This window comes from Pelophylax lessonae (genome assembly GCF_965119305.1).
Source record: "Pelophylax lessonae genome assembly, chromosome: 2".
Lineage (NCBI taxonomy): Eukaryota > Metazoa > Chordata > Amphibia > Anura > Ranidae > Pelophylax > Pelophylax lessonae.
In genome coordinates, this window is record NC_138769.1 from 439498856 (window position 1) to 439517824 (window position 18969).

Consider the following 18969-nt stretch of genomic DNA (forward strand, 5'->3'; position numbering starts at 1 on the left):
AGGTTTACAATCCGTGTGACAGCAATAAAAGTAATGAGAATTGTTTTTTTTATGTTAAACATAAAAAATAAAAAAGGAAAAAAAAAAAAACATTTTTAAAAGCGCCCCCCGTCCCTGTGACCTCGCCCACCAAAGAAAACACATATGTAAGTCGCCCCCGCAAATGTAAACTGTGTTCAAATCACACATAAGTATTGCCTCGATCGTCCAAGCGAAAGCAATAATTCTAGCAAGAGACCTCCTCTAACTCTAAACTGGTAACCATTAATTTTTTAAAGCGTCGCGTATGGAGATTTTTAAGTATAGTAGTTTGTCACCATTCCACGAGTGAGCGCAATTTTAAACCAAACCATACTATGTTAGATATCGGATTACTCGGAGTGACATTTTTCACAATATACAAAAAAATTGGGCTAACTTTTCTGTTTAGTTTTTTCCAAAAAAAATTGCGTCTAAAAGACTGCTGCACAAATACCGCATGACAAAAAATGATTCAACGACCGCCATTTTATTCCCCAGAGACTTTGCTAAAAAATATATATATAATATTTGAAGGTTCTAAGTAAATTTCTAGCAAAAAAATTGGATACCATAAAATCCATTTCTCTGATGTTCTTTGACGGAAACAGCTTCTGGTATTCATAACCATTGAGTTATACTGCCCTCTACAGGAGTAGGACACTAGGCAGAAAAGAATTCTGGCTATACCCATGGGCAGTCCTAGGGGGTATACTCCTCTACTGCTGCATCCAAAGAGTAATCAGAGAAACTGTAGCCCATGGACCAACAGGTCCGCTAGCCCCGCAAAAGGCAGGGAAAAGCTAGTCTCCCTCCAGGTCCTGGCGTAAAAGCTTAGCCCACCCATGCAGAGTTTGACACCAGGGAAATGGTAATTACCGGCCTAATTGCCGAACCAGCCACAGCGCACATATGGCGGGGGCCAGGGCATCTGCCCGCTTATTAGCTGGACCTGTAAAGGAAACCGGCGAGTCCACAGGAGGCAGTGGCTTCAGCCATGCTCACAGGGGCCGTCTCAGGTAGTTTCCAAGTAGTAAGCCGCAGCCAACATTTTCGGCCATATCCGACCGCTTGAGGTACGAGGATGCTAAACTATCGGCTCCCCCAGACCAACAACTGCCGCAGGGAGCCAGAGGACATCCCTGCCCCAGTCACCAACCCCCCAGCATGGTAGGGAACCCTGCTCAACCACCCGTTGTGTACCAGGAAAACCCGGTCTGCAGAAACTCCAACCAGTCCCCTTAACCACTTAAGCCCCAGCCCTATTTCGGACACTTTTTGTTTACAAGTTAAAACCAGTATTTTTTTCCTAGAAAACTACTTAGAACCCCCAAACGTTATATATATATTTTTAGCAAAGACTCTGAAAAATAAAATGTCGGTCATTGCAAAAATTTTTGTCACGCGGTATTTGTGGTCTTTAAAACGCCATTTTTTTGGGGGAAAAAAATGAAAAATCACATTTCACTGCATTTAAAAAATACTAAACATATATACTAAACGTATATTGTGAAAGATGATGTCATGCCGAGTAAATCGATACCCAACATGTTAAGGTTTAAAATTGCGCCCCCCCCCCCCCTCCATGGGATGGCGACAAACTACGGCCAATAGAGATCTCAATCGGCGACGCTTTAACTCTAAACTGATAACCGTTAAATAAATTTAGAGTGTAGCTCTTTTTTTTTTTAATTATTGCCCACGCTCTGGCGATCGCGGCGATACCTCACGTGTGGTTTGAACAGCGATTTCATTCGCGGCTCGACTTGCGTATACGTTTTTTTTTGTGCGCGAGCTAACGGTGACGGGGGCGGCTAAATTTTTTTTTCCTATTTATTTTTTCTTTTTTTTAAATATATTAGAGTTTAAAAAAAAAAAAAAAAATCTGATCACTTTTATTGCTGTCACAAGCAATGTAAACATCCCTTGTGACACCAATATGTAATGACAGGTACACTTTATGGAGGGATCGAGGGTCTAAAAGACCCTAGACCCTTCCACTACACTTCCTTGTATGCAAAACGCCGAAAAGGCGTTTTTGCATACAGCTGTTTTTTAAATTTGCCGCCTTTTGCAGCACAGTAACCCGGAAGTGACGTCATGGACGCCGCCTCCGGGTTACGTCATCGGAGACCCGATCGATGCCGTTTCTGGCATTCATCGGGACTCCATCCAGCCGGCGGACGTGCCAGCTGGGTGCTCAGGGCTCCCGGTGGGACGGGAGTGGTAAGTTTTTTTCCTGCCTAGTGTCCTTCTCCTGTAGGGGGCAGCATAACCCAATGGTCAAGAAGAATACGGAGCTGCGTCTGTCAATGAACGATATAGATAGATAGATATTATATATACATACACACACACACACACACACACACTGCTTCACACCTTTCTGCAAGGCCACTACCCTCGCCACTGAAAAGGAGCGAGGAGGTAACCCTTGCCACTCACACCAGGCAATTTAATTTAATTTACCCATCTGGGAGTCCTCCATCTGACTCCTTGCATTGCTGTAAGACTCTCATTGCTCCCACCTGCACTGATTGATTGTTATTGAACACGCCCCCCTCGAGGGGTATATACACTGCTCAGCACCATTGTCTGGACACTTGAAAAAGGAGAGCGCAGGTCCAGGACAGGACTCTCGCGCATGCTCTGAAACTAGTTATGAAGCCCAGACTGCCCACACCTACCTGTGACGTCAGACGCCTCCGCTGACTCCCGGCCGCCGCACAAGTCTCCACCGCTGCACGGCACTTCCGGAACGATTGAGCTAAGTCTCCACCAGTTCCTGGACATTAAGCCTACGCCTGGACACCTGGATACTTGGATGCAATCTCCAGCAGCCGCCCTCGGAGAGCCATGCACTTACCAGCTTACTTATATGTAAGTTACTACATTGTCTTGTAATAAATTGTGCTTTTTACCACACTCAAGAGGCGCTTCCCTCTTTTTTTTTTTTAACTCACACCAGGCAATGTACACCTTCCAGGTACGAGGGTAAATCTTCCTGGAGGTAGCCTTTCGAGTCCTCAACAAGTTAGCAATCACTGCATCCGAGAGACCTCTGTCTCAATACCTGTCCAACAGCCACCCTGTTAAAGCTAAAGACCGTAAAGCAGGATAGAAGATCGGTCCTTGAGATAACAGATCGTCCTTTAGAGCAGTCAGTGAGGCTCGACGACCATCCTTACGAGGTCCGCGTACAAAGACCTGCAAGGCCAGTCTGGGGCCACCAGAATTACCTGCACCTGTTCCAACGCCAGTCTGCGGAGGAACTTGAGAACAGTTTAATTCGGGAAACTGCATAAATAGCAGATACTGGTGCCAAGGCACCACCAAAGCATCCGTGTTGTCTGCCAGAGATCTTCGAGCCCTGGCCAGGAACCTCTCCACTTTTCTGTTGAGACGGGACGCAAACAGATCCACGTCCAGTGTCCCCCACTGGGCACACAGGAGACGAAACCCCTCCGGATGCAGGGACCATTCTCCATGATCCAAGGACTGACGACTCAGATAGTCCGCCTGGCAGTTCTCCACTCCAGGAATGTGAACAGCAGAAAGAGCTGGAACGTGCGCCTCGGCCCAAGTCAGGCTCTCGGCCACTTCCCTGGCTGCTCGGGCACTCCTGGTGCCCCCTTGGTGATTGACGCAAGTCACAGCTGTAGCATTGTCGGTTCGAAACCGAACCGGGTGACCGTGTAACCGAGGCGCCCAATGGAGCAGACAGAGCTTGATTTCCCTGAGCTCCAGGACATTTATCAGCAAAAGGAAGATTCCTCCCTTGACCACACACCTTGGGCACAAAGAGTGCCCAGTACTCCACCACAGCCCCTCAGGCTGGCATCCGTGGGGATCACCGTCCAACAACAGCAGCAGCAAGGACTTGCCACGGCTCAGAGCAGGCGACAGCAGCCACCACGACCGCTCCGACCTTGTGAGACGGCTCCAACAAACCAACCAGGCCAAGGACTGGGGGTCCTTGTTCCATTTGGCAAGAATCTCTGCTTGCAGAATCCTTGTGTGAAACTGGGCAAACGGGATCACCTCGAAGGCAGACACCATCAGCCCCAGGGACCTCATGCAGGTCCACAGGGAGCAGAGATAGTTGTCCCCCGAGGGCTCTGATCTCGCCCTGCAAGGTCTGAAGTTTTTCCTCCGGGGGGAAAACTTTCGCGTGACTTTGAAGAGACTTGTTTAGAGACTTGTAAGCGACTTGGAAGAGACTTGTGCACTACTTTGAAGAGACTTAAATGATAGGCGACTTTGTCTGTGGGGAATGCCTGGGTAATCTTTTTCTTCTTCCTGGAAAGTCTGATAAGTCGCTTGAAATAAGAGAAGGATCCGACTTAGAGGCAACTCCCATTGAAGTCTATTTGCACAAGTCGGATAGAGGTCTCCTTGAAGTAGTACAGGAACCTTTTCTAAAGTAGGAGCGACTTCAGTAGTGCATATTAAGACAGCTCTCATTCATTTACATTGAATTTGTGATGACAAGAGACTTGGGGGCGACTTGAGGGCACACAAGTCGTGTCCCAAGTCGGAGTAGTGTGAACCGGCTCTTAAGGAAACATTAACTTGCAACAAAGGCCATCTATCGTTCTTAACAGGCATGCATGTTAATGTTGCAAAAGTTTGTTTCCCAAACAGATTTAAATTTGTAGAGGTGATCAGTGTCTGCTCAACCATTGGCTACTACAGCACAGCACGTCCAAATACCTTCCATAGCAGGTTTGGTGGGAGTTGTACACGTCCAAAAGGCCGCAGGATTTAAAAAGACTAAAATCAAAACCTACAAAACAGAAATATTAAAATGCACAGCTGCAATGGCCCCAAGATAAGGATAAGAAAAACTGGAGATGAAATTTACATTTTTTTTGTTCAAAGTGTATATAGTGTGTATGTGTTTTATATTAAAAAAAAATAAAAATAATCTGCCAAACGGATTTAAAACCACCCTCACAGACCATAGAAAAGTATGTCCCATGAAACTGACCCGCTCCTTATAATACTATTTCTAATTGTGCCATTATGCCTGTGTGCCTTCTACATGGAAATATGAAGTATGGAGGATATACCAATGATGAGAAAATATGTGAAAAGAATCCATAATATTGGACATACTGACACAGACATGTGCTTTTTATTTAACTAAATGACCAATTTGCATCTCATGGATGTCATTTGCAGTGTCGAGTTTTATAAGAAATTTTCTTAACTTGCTGTAATTAGCTTGATGGAAGGTAGGGGTGGCTGAATCCAGTTCTGAAAATGGACGGGTGGATGATTGATAGGTCAGCCCCCTCTATTCACACATCTTGTTTCATTCATAGAAGCTGTAGGCAGGCCAGAGGAAGATTTTCACTAACAGAAGAGGAATCACCACAAGGGACACATCCTACTAAGTTTCCTTTCCTTTTCAATATGTAGTGCTGTAATATTCTGTAAAATGCAAATGCAATATGACTAAATGGCGGTGTTCTGTAGCACCCAACAAAAACAAAAAGGGGCTTAATTCCTGCTGCAGCATGTGTATACCTTTGGTTGCTGCCTCAAAATTGCATTCAATACAATTTTTTTTGTAGAATATGAAATCGGGCTGCAACTGATTATTTTCATAATCAATTAGTTGGCCGATTGTTTCAATTAAATCGATTAATTGGATTAAAAAAAACTGGCAAATAATTTAGTTATGTGAAGTAAAAAAAAAAAAAAAAAAAAAAAAAACAACAGCTATATAGTGACAAAAAATCTACCTGTGCTCAAATCCCAATAGCTTGTACATGTACTTAAACTATCAGGTGCTAAAGGGGTGTGCACACAATACAAATTCAGTATGGACTACATGTGAACTAAATATCTCTGATTTTCATTGTATAGTTTGCTGAAAAGGGTGCTCTGATAGGAAAATTGATACCTTTTTTGCAATGTTACTGACTTGCATTGAGTTCTGTTAAATGAAGTTGCAAGCTGCTATGAAATCGGAGGTCCAAATTGCACTAATCTGCGGCTTTAACCACTTCCCGCCCGCCCTATTACAGATTGACGGCGGGAATGTGGTTGAGTTATCCTGACCGGACGTCATATGACGGCGGCAGGATAACTCCGCTCTGGGCGCCCCCCGGGGGCGCGCAGAGCGGCGATCGGTGATGCGAGGTGTCAGTCTGACACCCTGCATCTCCGATCTCGGTAAAGAGCCTCTGACGGAGGCTCTTTACCATGTGATCAGCCGTGTCCAATCACGGCTGGTCACATAGTAAATAGGAACAGCCGTTGATCGGCTTTCCTTAGTTCGTGCCTGACAGGCACGAGTAAAGGAGCGCCGGTCGGCGGCTCCCCTGACAGGGGGGGGGGTCGGCACTGGTAATCAGATCATTGATTACCAGTGCAGACCCTCGGGGGGGGGGATGCCACTAGATCCACCAGGGATGCCCACTATGACCCCAGGGATGCCCACTATGACCCCAGGGATGCCCACTATGGCCACCAGGGATGGCAATCAGGGCTCAGGGAGCCCCCCATTGCCCTCCCCATCAGTGATGCCCACCAGTGTCCTCCCTATCAGTGCTGCCCACAAGTGCCCATCACTGCCATCCTTTAGTGTCGCCCACCAGTGCCCATTATTGCCCACCAGTGCCGCCTATCAGTGCCCATTAGTGCCCATCAGTGCCGCCTGTCAGTGCCGATCAGTGCCGCCCATCAGTGCCCATCAGTGCCCACCAGTGCCGCCTATCAGTGCCCATTAGTGCCCGTCAGTGCCACCTATCAATGCCCGTCAGTGCCACCTATCAGTGTCCATCAATGCCGCCTATCAGTGCCCAGCAGTGCCGCCTATCAGTGCCCACCAATGCTGCATATCTGTGCTACCTATCAGTGCCACATATCAGTGCCTATCAGTGCCGCATATCAGTGCCGCCTATCAGTGCCACCTATCAGTGCCACCCCATCAGTGCCACCCCATCAGTGCCACCCCATCAGTGCCACCCCATCAGTGCCTCCTCATCAGTGCCTGTCAGTGCAGTCTCATCAGTGCTCATCAGTGCAGGAAAAAAATTATTTATTTACAAAATTGTATAACATAAACAAAATTTTTTTTTTTTTTTTTAAACTTTTCGGTCTTTTTTTATTTGTTTAGCAAAAAGTAAAAATCGCAGAGGTGATCAAATACCACCAAAAGAAAGCTCTATTTGTGGGGGGAAAATGACATAAATTTGGTGAAGGTACAGTGTTGCATGACCGCGCAATTGTCATTCAAAATGCAACAGCGCTAAAAGGGGAAAATTGGCCTGGGCGGGAAGGGAGGGAAGTGCCCTGTATTAAAGTGGTTAAAATCACTCTGAAGTAATGCAATTTCAAAGCCACAGAAGAACTGTTATTCGTAATTATAAAGAAATGGTGATTGTTTTTTTTTGTCTAAAAAAAGAAAAAACTGTCACGACATTAAAAAAAAGTATAGGTAATTGATATTGGGGAGTACTTGAGAAAAAGTATCAGTACTCGTACTTCCTCTTCTGGGGTGCCGTCGGCGCTTCTTGCTCCACCTGTCCCAAGAGTGCCCCTATAGCAAGCCACAAAGTGTAATTTAGAGTTCCCCTATAGCAAGGTAAAATAAAACTGCCTTTACAATCACTTCCTTCTTCCTTGCCAGGACTACTTGTCCCATGAGGCATTGCTCCTCACACATTCACAAGCTTACGGACATGTATGGAATGGGCTTGGGCGTGTTCAGGATCCCACCAGGAAGCCAACATTATACCTGGCTAATCACAGGCAGTGAGACAATTCCTGATCGGCAGCTGCACAGATTGGGAAATGTCTCACTGCCTGTGATTAGCCGTGTCTGCTTACTGGCAGGATCGGGGAGGTTGGATCCTGAACACACCCGTGCCCATCTCTAATGGAGGGTTTACCGAGCTGTAGGTATGCTGCACTGTGTATATTGACATTTTTGGAGGATGTACTGAGCTGTAGGTGCATTACACTGTGTATACTGTTGTGTATTGAGGGTGTACTGAGCTGTATGTGTGCTGCACTATGTATATTGACATGTATGGACGGTGTACTGAGCTGTATGTGTGCTGCACTGTATTTTCTGATATGTAAAATAATGCATTTTGTATGCAGGCCAACTAATCGGCTGACCTAATCGATGAAAATAATTGACAACTATTTTCATAACCAATTAGTTGTTTCAGCCCTAATATGAAAGATGTTACGCCGAGTAAACCGATACACAACATGTCAGGCTTTCAAATTGCATGCGCTTGTGGAATCGCACCAAACTACAGTACTTAATCTCCATAGGCGAAACGTTAAAAATTTCTACAGGTTACCAGTTTAGAGTTAGAGGAGGTCTGGTGCTAGAATTACCTCACATGTGTGCTGCAAACGCTGTTTAAATATGTGGGCATAACCTACATATGAGTTTACTACTTCGCGCAGGGATGGGGGCACTTTAAAAAAAAGTTAAGTGGCTGACAAGTGGATAGGCTGTACTGAACTGTGTTTGGATGTAGTACCAGCTCTATAACTCCGAGTTTTATTCTCCTTAACTCTTTTGCTGCCAGGTCCTGTGCTCCACTTTTAAACTTAGCTGGCCAGGCCATTTTCCCTCTGCTTTTTTGTGTTTCTGTTATAGCTCTCAGAGTTTGTTGAAGACCACCCCAAACCATATTTTTTTCGAAACACACATGACCAGAACACCACAAAATGTGCTACTGATTTTTAGGACACAATGATATTTGGGCAAATGTTGATCAAAACAATATTTTTGCTAAAAATGTACTAAAATCATTATTTGCAGATAAAAAACAGCACATTTTAAAAAATTCCTGCTAAATAGAAAAAGCTAACGTGTATTGAGTTAAATAACCACCATTTGTAAATTTTAGATTGTGCCTTTTAGTGAAATGGTGATAATTGAACATACGCAAAAATGAAAAAATCCAAATTTCTCAAAAAAAAAAAAAAAAAATCTAGGTTTTCATTGTTCCCTTACAGCTTTCAGAGTTTAACCACTTAAGCCCCGGAAGATTTTACCCCTTTCCTGACCAGGGGGTATTTTGCGATTCAGCACTGCGTGACTTTAATGGACAATTGCGCGGCCGTGCGGCGCTGGACCCAAATTAAATTGACGTCCTTTTTTCCCCACAGAGCTTTCTTTTGGTGGTATTTGATCACCTGTGCGATTTTTTGATCATGCGCTATAGACAAAAAAAAAAAATCTAATTTTTTTTAACATTTTAGACCAATTTGTTTTCTGCTACATATGTTTGGGGGAAAAAAAAAAATGCAAAAAGCTTATTTTGATTGGTTTGCGCAAAAGTTAGTGTTTACTAACGAAGGGAAAGATAAGTCATTTTTGTTGTTTTTTTAACGAGTAATGGCGGCGATCTGCGATTTTTTTGCGGGACTGCGACATTGCGGCGGACAGATTGGACCCTTGACTGACATTTTTGACACACTTTTGGGGGTACCAGTGACATTACTACAGTAATCAGTGCTATACATATGCACTGTTACTGTAAAAATGACACTGGCAGGGAAGGGGTTAACTTTATTGGAGAAGGAGGGGTTAAGTGTGTCCCTAGGGGCGTGCTTCTAACCGTGCAGGGATGTGGCTGTTCATGTAACAGCAGAGATCTACTGCTGTTACAAAAGGGAGAGTGACAGGCGGCTTTGTTTACACTTGCCTTTCTCCCTCTAAATGACGATCGCGAGTGACCGGCACACGCGCAGGGATCAGAGTGAGCAAGCCTGGGCGGGAGCGCGCCTCCGTCGGCGCGCGCTCGCCCCATATTGGCTCTCAGGCGAGTGACGTACCGGTACATCACTTTGCCTGGCCGGGGCTGACCGCCGCAGTATATGTACTTGCGGCGGTCGGCAACCGGTTAAGACCCCCCAAACCATATGCACTGCTCGAAAAAAAGTAAAGGAACACTTTAATCAAGTCAATTAAACTCCTGGGATACTGATCTGGTCAGTTAAGTAGCAGAGAGGGTTGTTAATCACTTTCAGCTGCTTTGGTGTACTTAACAGGTGCACAAGATGGCCAACAATGAGACAACCTCCAAAATAGGAATGGTTTGTATTACAGGTGGAAGCCACTGACATGTTTTTCCCTGCTCATCTTTTTTGACTGTTTTTCACTAGTTTTGCATTTGGCTAGGGTCAGTTTCACTACTGGTAGCATGAGAAGATACCCTATAGAGGTCGCACAGACAGTCCAACTTCTCCAGGATTAACACATCAACACGTGCCATTGCCAGAAGGTTTTCTGTCTCCCCCAGCATAGTCTCAAGAGCATAGAGGAGATTGCAGGAGACAGGCAGTTACTGTAGGAGAGCTGGACAGGGCTGTAGAAGGTCCTTAACCCACCATGGGCGGTCTCTGCTTTGTGCAAGGAGGAACAGGATGAGCACTGCCAGAGCCCTACAAAATGACCTAAAGCAGGCCACTGGTGTGAATGTCTGGATATGAAGGTGGCCGGAGGGCCTGACATCCTACTGGGCACTATGCTCACTGCCCGGCATGGAGCTCGATTGGCATTTGCCATTGAACACCAGAATTGGCAGGTCTGGCACTGGTGCCCTGTGCTGTTCATAGATGAGAGCAGGTTCACCATGAGCACATGTGACAGACATGAAAGGGTCTGGAGAAACTGCGGAGAACGTTATGCTGCCTCTAACATTGTTCAGCAGGACCGGTTTTGGTGGTTGGTCAGCGATTGTGTGGGGAGGCATATCCATGGAGGGACGCATAAACCTCTACAGCCTTGACAATGGCACCCTGACTGCCATTAGGTACCGGGATGAAATCCTTGGAACATTGTCCAACCCTACGCTAGTGCAGTAGGGGTCCTGTGTTCCTCCTGGTGCACAACAATGCCCGGCCTCATGTGGCAAGAATCTGCTGGAGGATGAAGGAATACCATTAAATGGCCCCCACACTCGCCTGACCCAACTCCAATAGAACACCTTTGGGACGTTATGTTTCGGTCTATCCTATGCCGCCAGGTTGCACCTCAGTCTGTTCAGGAGCTCAGAGATGCCCTGGTCCAGATCTGGGAGGAAATACCCCAGGACACCATCTGTCGTCAGGCATGCATACAAGCACATGGGGGCCATACAAACTACTGAGTATCAGTTTGAGTCGCTGCAATGAAATTTCAGCAAAATGGACTAGACTGCATTCATGATTTTTTCACTTTGATTTTTGGGGTGTCTTTAAATTCAGCCCTCTGTAGGTTGAGAATTTTCATTTCCATCAAACGACAAGGCATCTCTTCAATCCTAAAGCCCGGTACACACGTACCGATTGTCGGCCGTAAATAATTGGCCGCCGACCGATCGGCCGATTGTAGGCTTGTTAGTATGATGCTTCCGACAGCGCATTTTCGGCCGAACAGAATCTGTCGTGCAGACTTTAAAATATTTGTTGGCCGTCACCAGAATGGCCGATTGTTCGCCAGTCAGTACAGATTTCGGCCGAAAGACAGCAGATTAGCAAGACTGGGCATGCTCAGAAAAGAAAAAAGACAAGGAAAGTTAACCATCACCTGACATCACTTCTGCAGTCGGCTGTTGTTGGCCGACAAAATTCGTGTGCAGTCTTGCCGTTTTCAACAGACACGACAGCCCTGGACAAAAGACGGCCGATCGTTCGGCCGACGATCAGTACATGTGTACGGGGCTTAACACATTACCCAGTCCATATTAGTATTATCCCGCATAATATTTTTCCCCATTGAGACCTGATGTGTGTTCAAAGTGTTCCTTTAATTTTTTTGAGCTGTGTATTTTCTGAAAGTATATGACCTGTTGAACAAAAAGAAGGTGCTACTGATTTGGCCTGCATTGATTAGCCTGCGTCAAAACTATATATTCGCTAAAAAATCTCTAAATTCATTTTTAGCAGGTAAATCGCAAATTTCACAAAACGCCTGCTAAATTCCAACAAGATATAAAAAGCTTAACCTGTATTGAGTTAACAAAATATATGTAGTTTTTAAATTACGCCTTTTTGCAAAATGGTGAAAATTGAATGTAGGCAAAAATGTAAAACCACATTTCTCCATAAATCTGAAGGTTTTAAATTGTTCCCTTACAGCTTTCAGAGTTGTTATAGACCCCCAAACCATATATTTTCTGAAAGCATAGGACCAGTAGAAAAAAATGGGAAGGTGCTACTGATTTTTAAGGCCCCGCAATATTTGCGCAAATGTTCGCCAAAACAATATATTTTCGCTAAAAATGCATTAAAATTATTATTAGCAGATACAAAACACAACAAATTTTACAAAATCCCTGCCAAGTTCCTTATAAATATAAAAGCTAAACCTTTTTGAGAAATAGTGAATATCAGACTTACGCAAACATTTCTCTAAAAATCTGGAGGTTTTCCTTTCTCACCAACAGCTTTCAGAGTTTATAAACGACTCCCCAAAACATATGGCACTGGCACATGTCCAGTAGAATAAAAAGGTGCTACTGATTTTTAAAGGCACTGCGATATTTGTGCAAATGTTTATCAAACCAATATTTTCGCTAAAAATACATTAAAATCATTAATAGTGCATATTAACACAATATAACTTTCTAAATTACTACTAAAGCATCGCTCACATGTGGCATACTTAACCACTTCAATACCGGGCACTTTCACTCCCTTCCTGCCCAGGCCAATTTTCCCCTTTTAGCGCTGTTGCATTTTGAATGACAATTGCACGGTCATGCAACACTGTACCTACACCAAATTTATGTCATTTTCCATCCACAAATAGAGCTTTCTTTTGGTGGTATTTGATCACCTCTGGGTTCCTTTTTGCTAAACAAATAAAAAAAAAGACCGAAAAGTTTGAAAAAAAAAAAGTTTTGTTTAGGTTATACAATTTTGTAAATAAATAAGTTTTTTCCTGCACTGATGAGACTGCACTGACAGGCACTGATGGGGTGGCACTGATAAGTAGCATTGGTGGGCACTGATAGGCGGCACTGCTGGGCGGCACTGGTGGGCAATAATGGGCACTGGTGGACGACACTGATAGATGGCAATGATGGGCACTGGTGGGCAGCACTGATAGGGAGGGCACTGGTGAGCAGCACTGATGGGGAGGGCAATGGGGGGCTCCCTGAGCCCTGATTGCTATCCCTGGTGGCCAGAGTGGACATCCCTGGGTCATAGGTGGGCATCCCTGGGGTCATGGGTGGGCATCCCTGGTGGTTCTAGTGGCAGCTCCCCCCCCCCCCCCCCCCCCCCCGAGGGTCTGCACTGGTAATCAATGATCTGATTACCAGTGCCGACCCCCCCGTCAGGGGAGCCGCCGATCGGTGCTCCTTTACTCGTGCCTGTCAGGCACGAACTAAGGAAAGCCGATCAACGGCTCTTCCTGTTTACTATGTGACCAGCCGTGATTGGACACGGCTGGTCACATGGTAAAGAGCCTACGTCAGGGGGGCGCGCAGAGCTGTATTATCCTGCCGCCATCATACGACGTCCGGTCAGGATAATACAACCACATTCCCGCCATCATTTGCCTATAGGGCGGGCGGGAAGTAGTTAATTGTACGCCCATGGAGGGCCATGTTTATCCGCACAGGGATGCACAGATGTTCCATGCATCCCGTACAGGCAGTCCCATTGATGTATATTGGGATGCAATGGCTGCAAAGGCATAGCTGCTGTTTCCAATCAGACATCCGTGTGGGTGCACGACCCCGAACACAGCCAGTGTGAGCTCAGTGACATGCATGTGGACCTACATGGATATCAAATTGGGAGCGACAGCTCTGTTCCTGTAGTTGCTACATCCCAAATGACATCAATGGTACTGCCTGCACAGGAACACCTGTGCATCCCTGTAAAGGTACGCTGTGTATGCCCGGTGTGAACAAGGCCTTAGCCCCCTTTCACGCAAGCAGACTGATCGGGACTTCCTGTCCATTTTTCAAGCAGGCCCAAATTGGACCACCCATTGTTTTCTATAGAGAGGCTGATGTAAATGGACATGTGTGTTTATAACCGCCTGCATACGATCCGCTAAAAACGGACTGATGGGATCCCCATTCCCCATCCATCAAGCCTATCAGATGGAAATGGACATGTGGCTCATTTCCATCCGACCGCCCCGTAAATAACAGCGAGCTGTGTCCGTGTCCACTCTGCATTAGCGGAGCAGACGTGGACCCGTCATCCGCCTGCTCAGCGTGGATCAGCAGAGAGATCCCTCGATGAGCAGGCAGATCAGCTTGACAGTCTGCTCCATGTTTTTTTTTTTTCTCCTTTTTTTTACGTTTTTACAATTAACTTTGCGGGGTGGGGGGCAGAAGTCTTTGGTGAGATAGAGGTCTAAACAGACCCTCATATCTTTTCTTGAGACAGAGAAAGGGACTTAAAGTCCCTTTCTCTGCGCAGCACTTTACATGAATGAATAAGGAGTCTGACTCTCGGTTTACTACATGATCAGCTGATTAGCAGAGCTGTCAGTGGACACAGAAACTATCGGTAACGATGGTTGCCTCGGTCCACTGCACTACAGGTAGGGGGTTACTTAACACATGTTTACCAAGCCCCCTAAAGTCCCAGTTTCAGCAGCCAACCCCATCCCCCCCCCCCCCCCCAGCACAACAGCTGGCTGGACACCATGCCGGTCAGCAACTGCAAGAGGGAAGGCGTCGGGGGGGTGGATGGATGGGGGGGAAATAGTGATCGCCCAAGCCCCAGCAGCACCTGAAGCCGATGAGAGCAGCTAAGGAGGGATGCCAGCTTCTAAAGGTAGCTGCAGGTGATCAGGGAATCCGTGCTGGGGGTTGAAGGATAGGAAAAGAGAGGGGGGTAGTTATAGTTAAAAGAGCAGCGGGAGGTGGGAGATTATAATCCGCTGATCAGAATTAGATTATATTCTGTTATAAATTCATGGGCATTGAAGTGCCCATGAACTTATAGCAGGGGGAGAAATTAGGTCCATACGGCGTACAGACCAGGTCAGCTGCAAGCAGTGCTGTAGGTCTGTACACCGTACGCACCTGGCAGTGAAAGGGTTAATGATCTTCTCTGCTCTTTTGTGCAGCGCGCCACTTCTACCTCCTGTCTTCCTACATACTAGGCTCATTAGTCATTAACACCTGCAATTCCTCTTTAGGTCTGAACTTATATTGGGAAATATAGAGGCTGCCCATACTGACTTCCTTCTGAAAAAGCTAGTACCTCTGCTTTGAGTTACAGCAGCAAACACATTAGCTATACGTAATGTTGTGCATCCCATGTCCCTTGATGCTGCCCGATATTGCCCTGAGTGGCTATCTTCTGGTGAACATCAGCCATGGGTAGTGTAAAGAGCTGAGCCGCTCACCCTCTCCTCATATTACCATTCATCCCCAAGGGCAAAGGGTTCTGTGAATGGGTGGTGGAGATCCTGTCATTAATTTGCTCCTCCTCCATTCATGGATGCACTGTTAGAGAAAAGTAGCACAACAAGGGCAACAAACTGAAGAAGTCATATGACGAAACGAGTCAGTGCCACACTGTCTGCCATCCGCCATCATTCCCAATTGTCTGTTGACTATACGATTTTACATGGACGTTTGTAAGTAGTTTTAACCCTTTTAATAAAAGCAATTTGTTAAGCGGTATTACACTATGTCCGTGTCATCTACATTTATATATGGATAATTAATTACTGCCTGGGAGTTTTGGTCACCCATCTCCAGAGATCCACTTGCTGCAAGTGAGCAATACAACTCTTCACAATAGCAGCAGCTGCTGTTAATCCATACAGCACCAGAAGATTTCTGCATAATTGCAGCACGGATGCACCAAATCAAAAAAAAATGGTCCATCACCTTGTCCTACCTTTAGTAGGTTGGAAACCTAAGGACAGTATACAGAACATGGAAATGCAATCGTTTTAGTAAATATAAAAACCGCTAAATACCTTTTCTCATCAGCAGTATAGAATAATCTTTTGACTTCTACAAGTGTCTGGCCGAGCACTGGTGAAAGCATGCAGGAGTTTTCATTCTGCTCTGGCTGTCCTAGGAGGCTGCATGACTCCTGACTTTGTCTGGACAGGGCTGATCACATGCACCCCAAAAAAAGGAAAAAAAAAAAAAACACTCCAGCAATACACAACAAACTGAGCATGTGTAGTGTGCCCCCATTTCCAGACCAGAGAAGACAGGATCAAACCGCCTTTTTACACAATACAGAGGATTAACCTCCTAGGTTCCACAATGAGTATAACAAGCATGCTTTAGCTTACTGCATGTACAGATTGATTTTTACTGTTGTGGATTTAGTAACACTATTAAGGAATATGCCTTACTGTGCTATATGCCCTATACTCTAGCAGGGTTACACTTCACAAACTCTGCTGTACATTGTCTGCTCTACATCATATGTGAGATGTACCCAATGTTATACTCTGGCACGTTTCGCTAGCAATATGTTTATATTTTCACCGCAGCTGTATAAATTTGATAAATGCAAAATAAACCAAGCCTATAATATCTGTGAGAAATGCAAATGCAGAATTGTGTTAAATGTTTTAAAATGTAAAAAGAAACAAATGGAAAAAAAAAAAAACTATATGGACGATAGCTTACCTCTAGCTGGTATCTGCAGAGCCTGTGTAGATGTTGCTGATGAAGTTGAGACTAAAGGGTTTAGCAAAACCTTCTGTTCTGATGGCTTCTGGGAAACAGCAGGTGTGCTCTCTATGCTACTGTAAGACTTTGTTTCTTGAATAACTGGAGAAGGTTGAGACTGTATGCCTTCCTCTTCATTTTGAGACTTTGAAGGATTGAAACTAAAACCAAACAATGTACTGGCTCCAGAAGAATTCCCAAATGTAAAAGCTTTCTTCTCTGTACCAAAGATATTCTTCACTACTTCAGAACCAAATACAAACTTGGGTGGGGACACCACATTTTTTGGTGTTTTTTCTGAAGAGCTTTCTGTATCAGATTTTTCCCCAGAAGTAGGTGTTGTTACAGTTGGCAGATCAGTTTTCTCCTTTGTGGTTTCTTCCAAAATGGCTACAGCAGCCTTTCCACATGGTGAAGTCTTTGGTGTTGTGACACGATTTGAAAAGGGAGGGAGCAAGCCATCATTTGACTGGGCAATTTTGGCTTCTTCAAATACTTCCTTAAACAAGTCTGCAACCTCCTGATGTTTAAAACGTACAGCAAATAATTCTACTTTCCCTTCACCTTCAGAAAAGTCATATGCAGGCCATACCCATGCTCTCTCAGCCCCTTTCATTGGTTCCAGGTGCATGTCCGGTATAACACGGTGGTTGGCGCACAATTTTAACACTTGATCTCTTCTCATTACGATTCTTGCTGCTTTGCTGTCATAGCTCTGTAAAATCTTTAGGTCACCGATACCCCGCTCTTTCCACTGATTAATACCTTTATCAAATCTGTAAAGCTTAGCTCTGTGGCAGAAAAGGGTCTGCTCATTTTCTTCTCCACTGCTGACTTCAATAAGATCCGGTAAAGGCACAACAGGCTCAAAATACTGGCCATCACGTTCCTCCTCTTGGGTCACATCAGATTCCTCATCAGTACCTACAGAAGTTCTGCTTTGGTTTAATTTGGTTGGTGACTTTGCAGGACTCGGTGCAGGTTGAAAACTGAAATTAAAGCCTACAGTAGATTCCCCAAATCGAAAAAGGTTACTTTTTTCTGGACTATCTGTTAGAGGAGATGCATATCTAGAGTCATCTAAATTGCCTTCAAGAGAACCTCCCCGCATGTCATAAGTATCCCACTCATAAGTAGGTTCTGTGGATTCAGAGGTTTTCTTTATTAGAGACTCAGATGTGCTAAGAGTTGTATCCCCTTCAGCAGGTTTACTGTGGTCTGTTAAAAAGGTTTTCAGATCTTTAAGGCCAGTTTTCATTTCTTCCGCTTTCTTGATTAAGTGTGCAGTCCTTCCTGTATCTACCAGTTTATGGGGGGTCTGCAGCGGTATATCCAACAACAGGCGCTGGCACTCTTCAAATTTATTTTTAAATTCATCGGCTTGTTCAGGTGTTTTAAACTTTGCTGCTAATTGTTCTAATTTTGCATCCACATCAGAAAAGTCATTTGCCATCCATATCCAGGCACGGTCTGAACCAGACAATGGTTTCAGGTGCATGGTGGTTGTAATCCAGTGGTTTGCACATACTTTCAGCACTTGTTCTCGTCTCATAAGAATTCGGAGCTTCCCATTTACCTCATTTTTAAGAATCTTTAATGTGCCGACTCCACGCTCTTTCCACTGGCTGCAGTCTGTATCAAATCGATATAATTTTGCTCTCTGGCAATAAAGCATTTTTTCATCTTCTTCTCCTGTCACAAGCTCTACTTTATCAGGAAGCTGCACAATCGGCTCAAAATGGATGTCATCCCGGTCGTCTGTCTTGTAAAGCTCTTCTGCAATCTCTTGCTCAGCAGAAGTGTTTGCTTGGCCAAATGTATCACCTTTAGATACAAACAATTTTTCACCTGCACCAGAAAATCCTTTAAAAGTAGGGTCTTTTTTAGCAAAAGCAAACCCTTCTGAAGATTTGGCTAAATCAGCAAATGAAAAGCTGTTAGCAGTGTTTGCAAAAATCTCCCCACTTTGTTTTTGCTTGTTTTCCCCACACTGCACCCCGGTTTCAACTAATGGAATGTCTTTGTCACTACCCAAAGCAGCCTTCAAAAGGGGAGCAGTTTCTTTCACTTGTTCTGCTTTATTTGGCTCAGCAGTACCAAATTTAAAAGAAGAGCTGAAAGGCATTGTAAAGCTGAATCCCTCTTTGGAAGCTTTACTATCTTCAGTTGCACTTGGTGCTTTAAAACCGAAAGAGGATTTATCATCTGTTGTACCAAACTTAAAACCTTTTCCAGTGAAATTGCATTTAAACCCAGTGGAAGGTGGCCCAAATGATTCATGAGGACTTGCTTTGTATCCAAATGCTGGCTTTGC

The 18969-nt window shown here is 44.9% G+C and overlaps 1 protein-coding gene across 1 annotated transcript in view; it reads right to left on the reverse strand.

Annotated features, from left to right (window-relative positions):
• LOC309546294 (E3 SUMO-protein ligase RanBP2-like) overlaps positions 1-18969 on the reverse strand; it is a 258408-nt gene that overhangs the window by 63710 nt on the left and 175729 nt on the right. Inside the window, exon 20 of the mRNA XM_082245888.1 lies at positions 16614-18969. This exon is cut by the window's right edge and continues 2019 nt beyond it. Coding sequence (XP_082102014.1) covers positions 16614-18969 — 2356 coding nt within the window. The remainder of the gene's footprint in view (positions 1-16613) is intronic.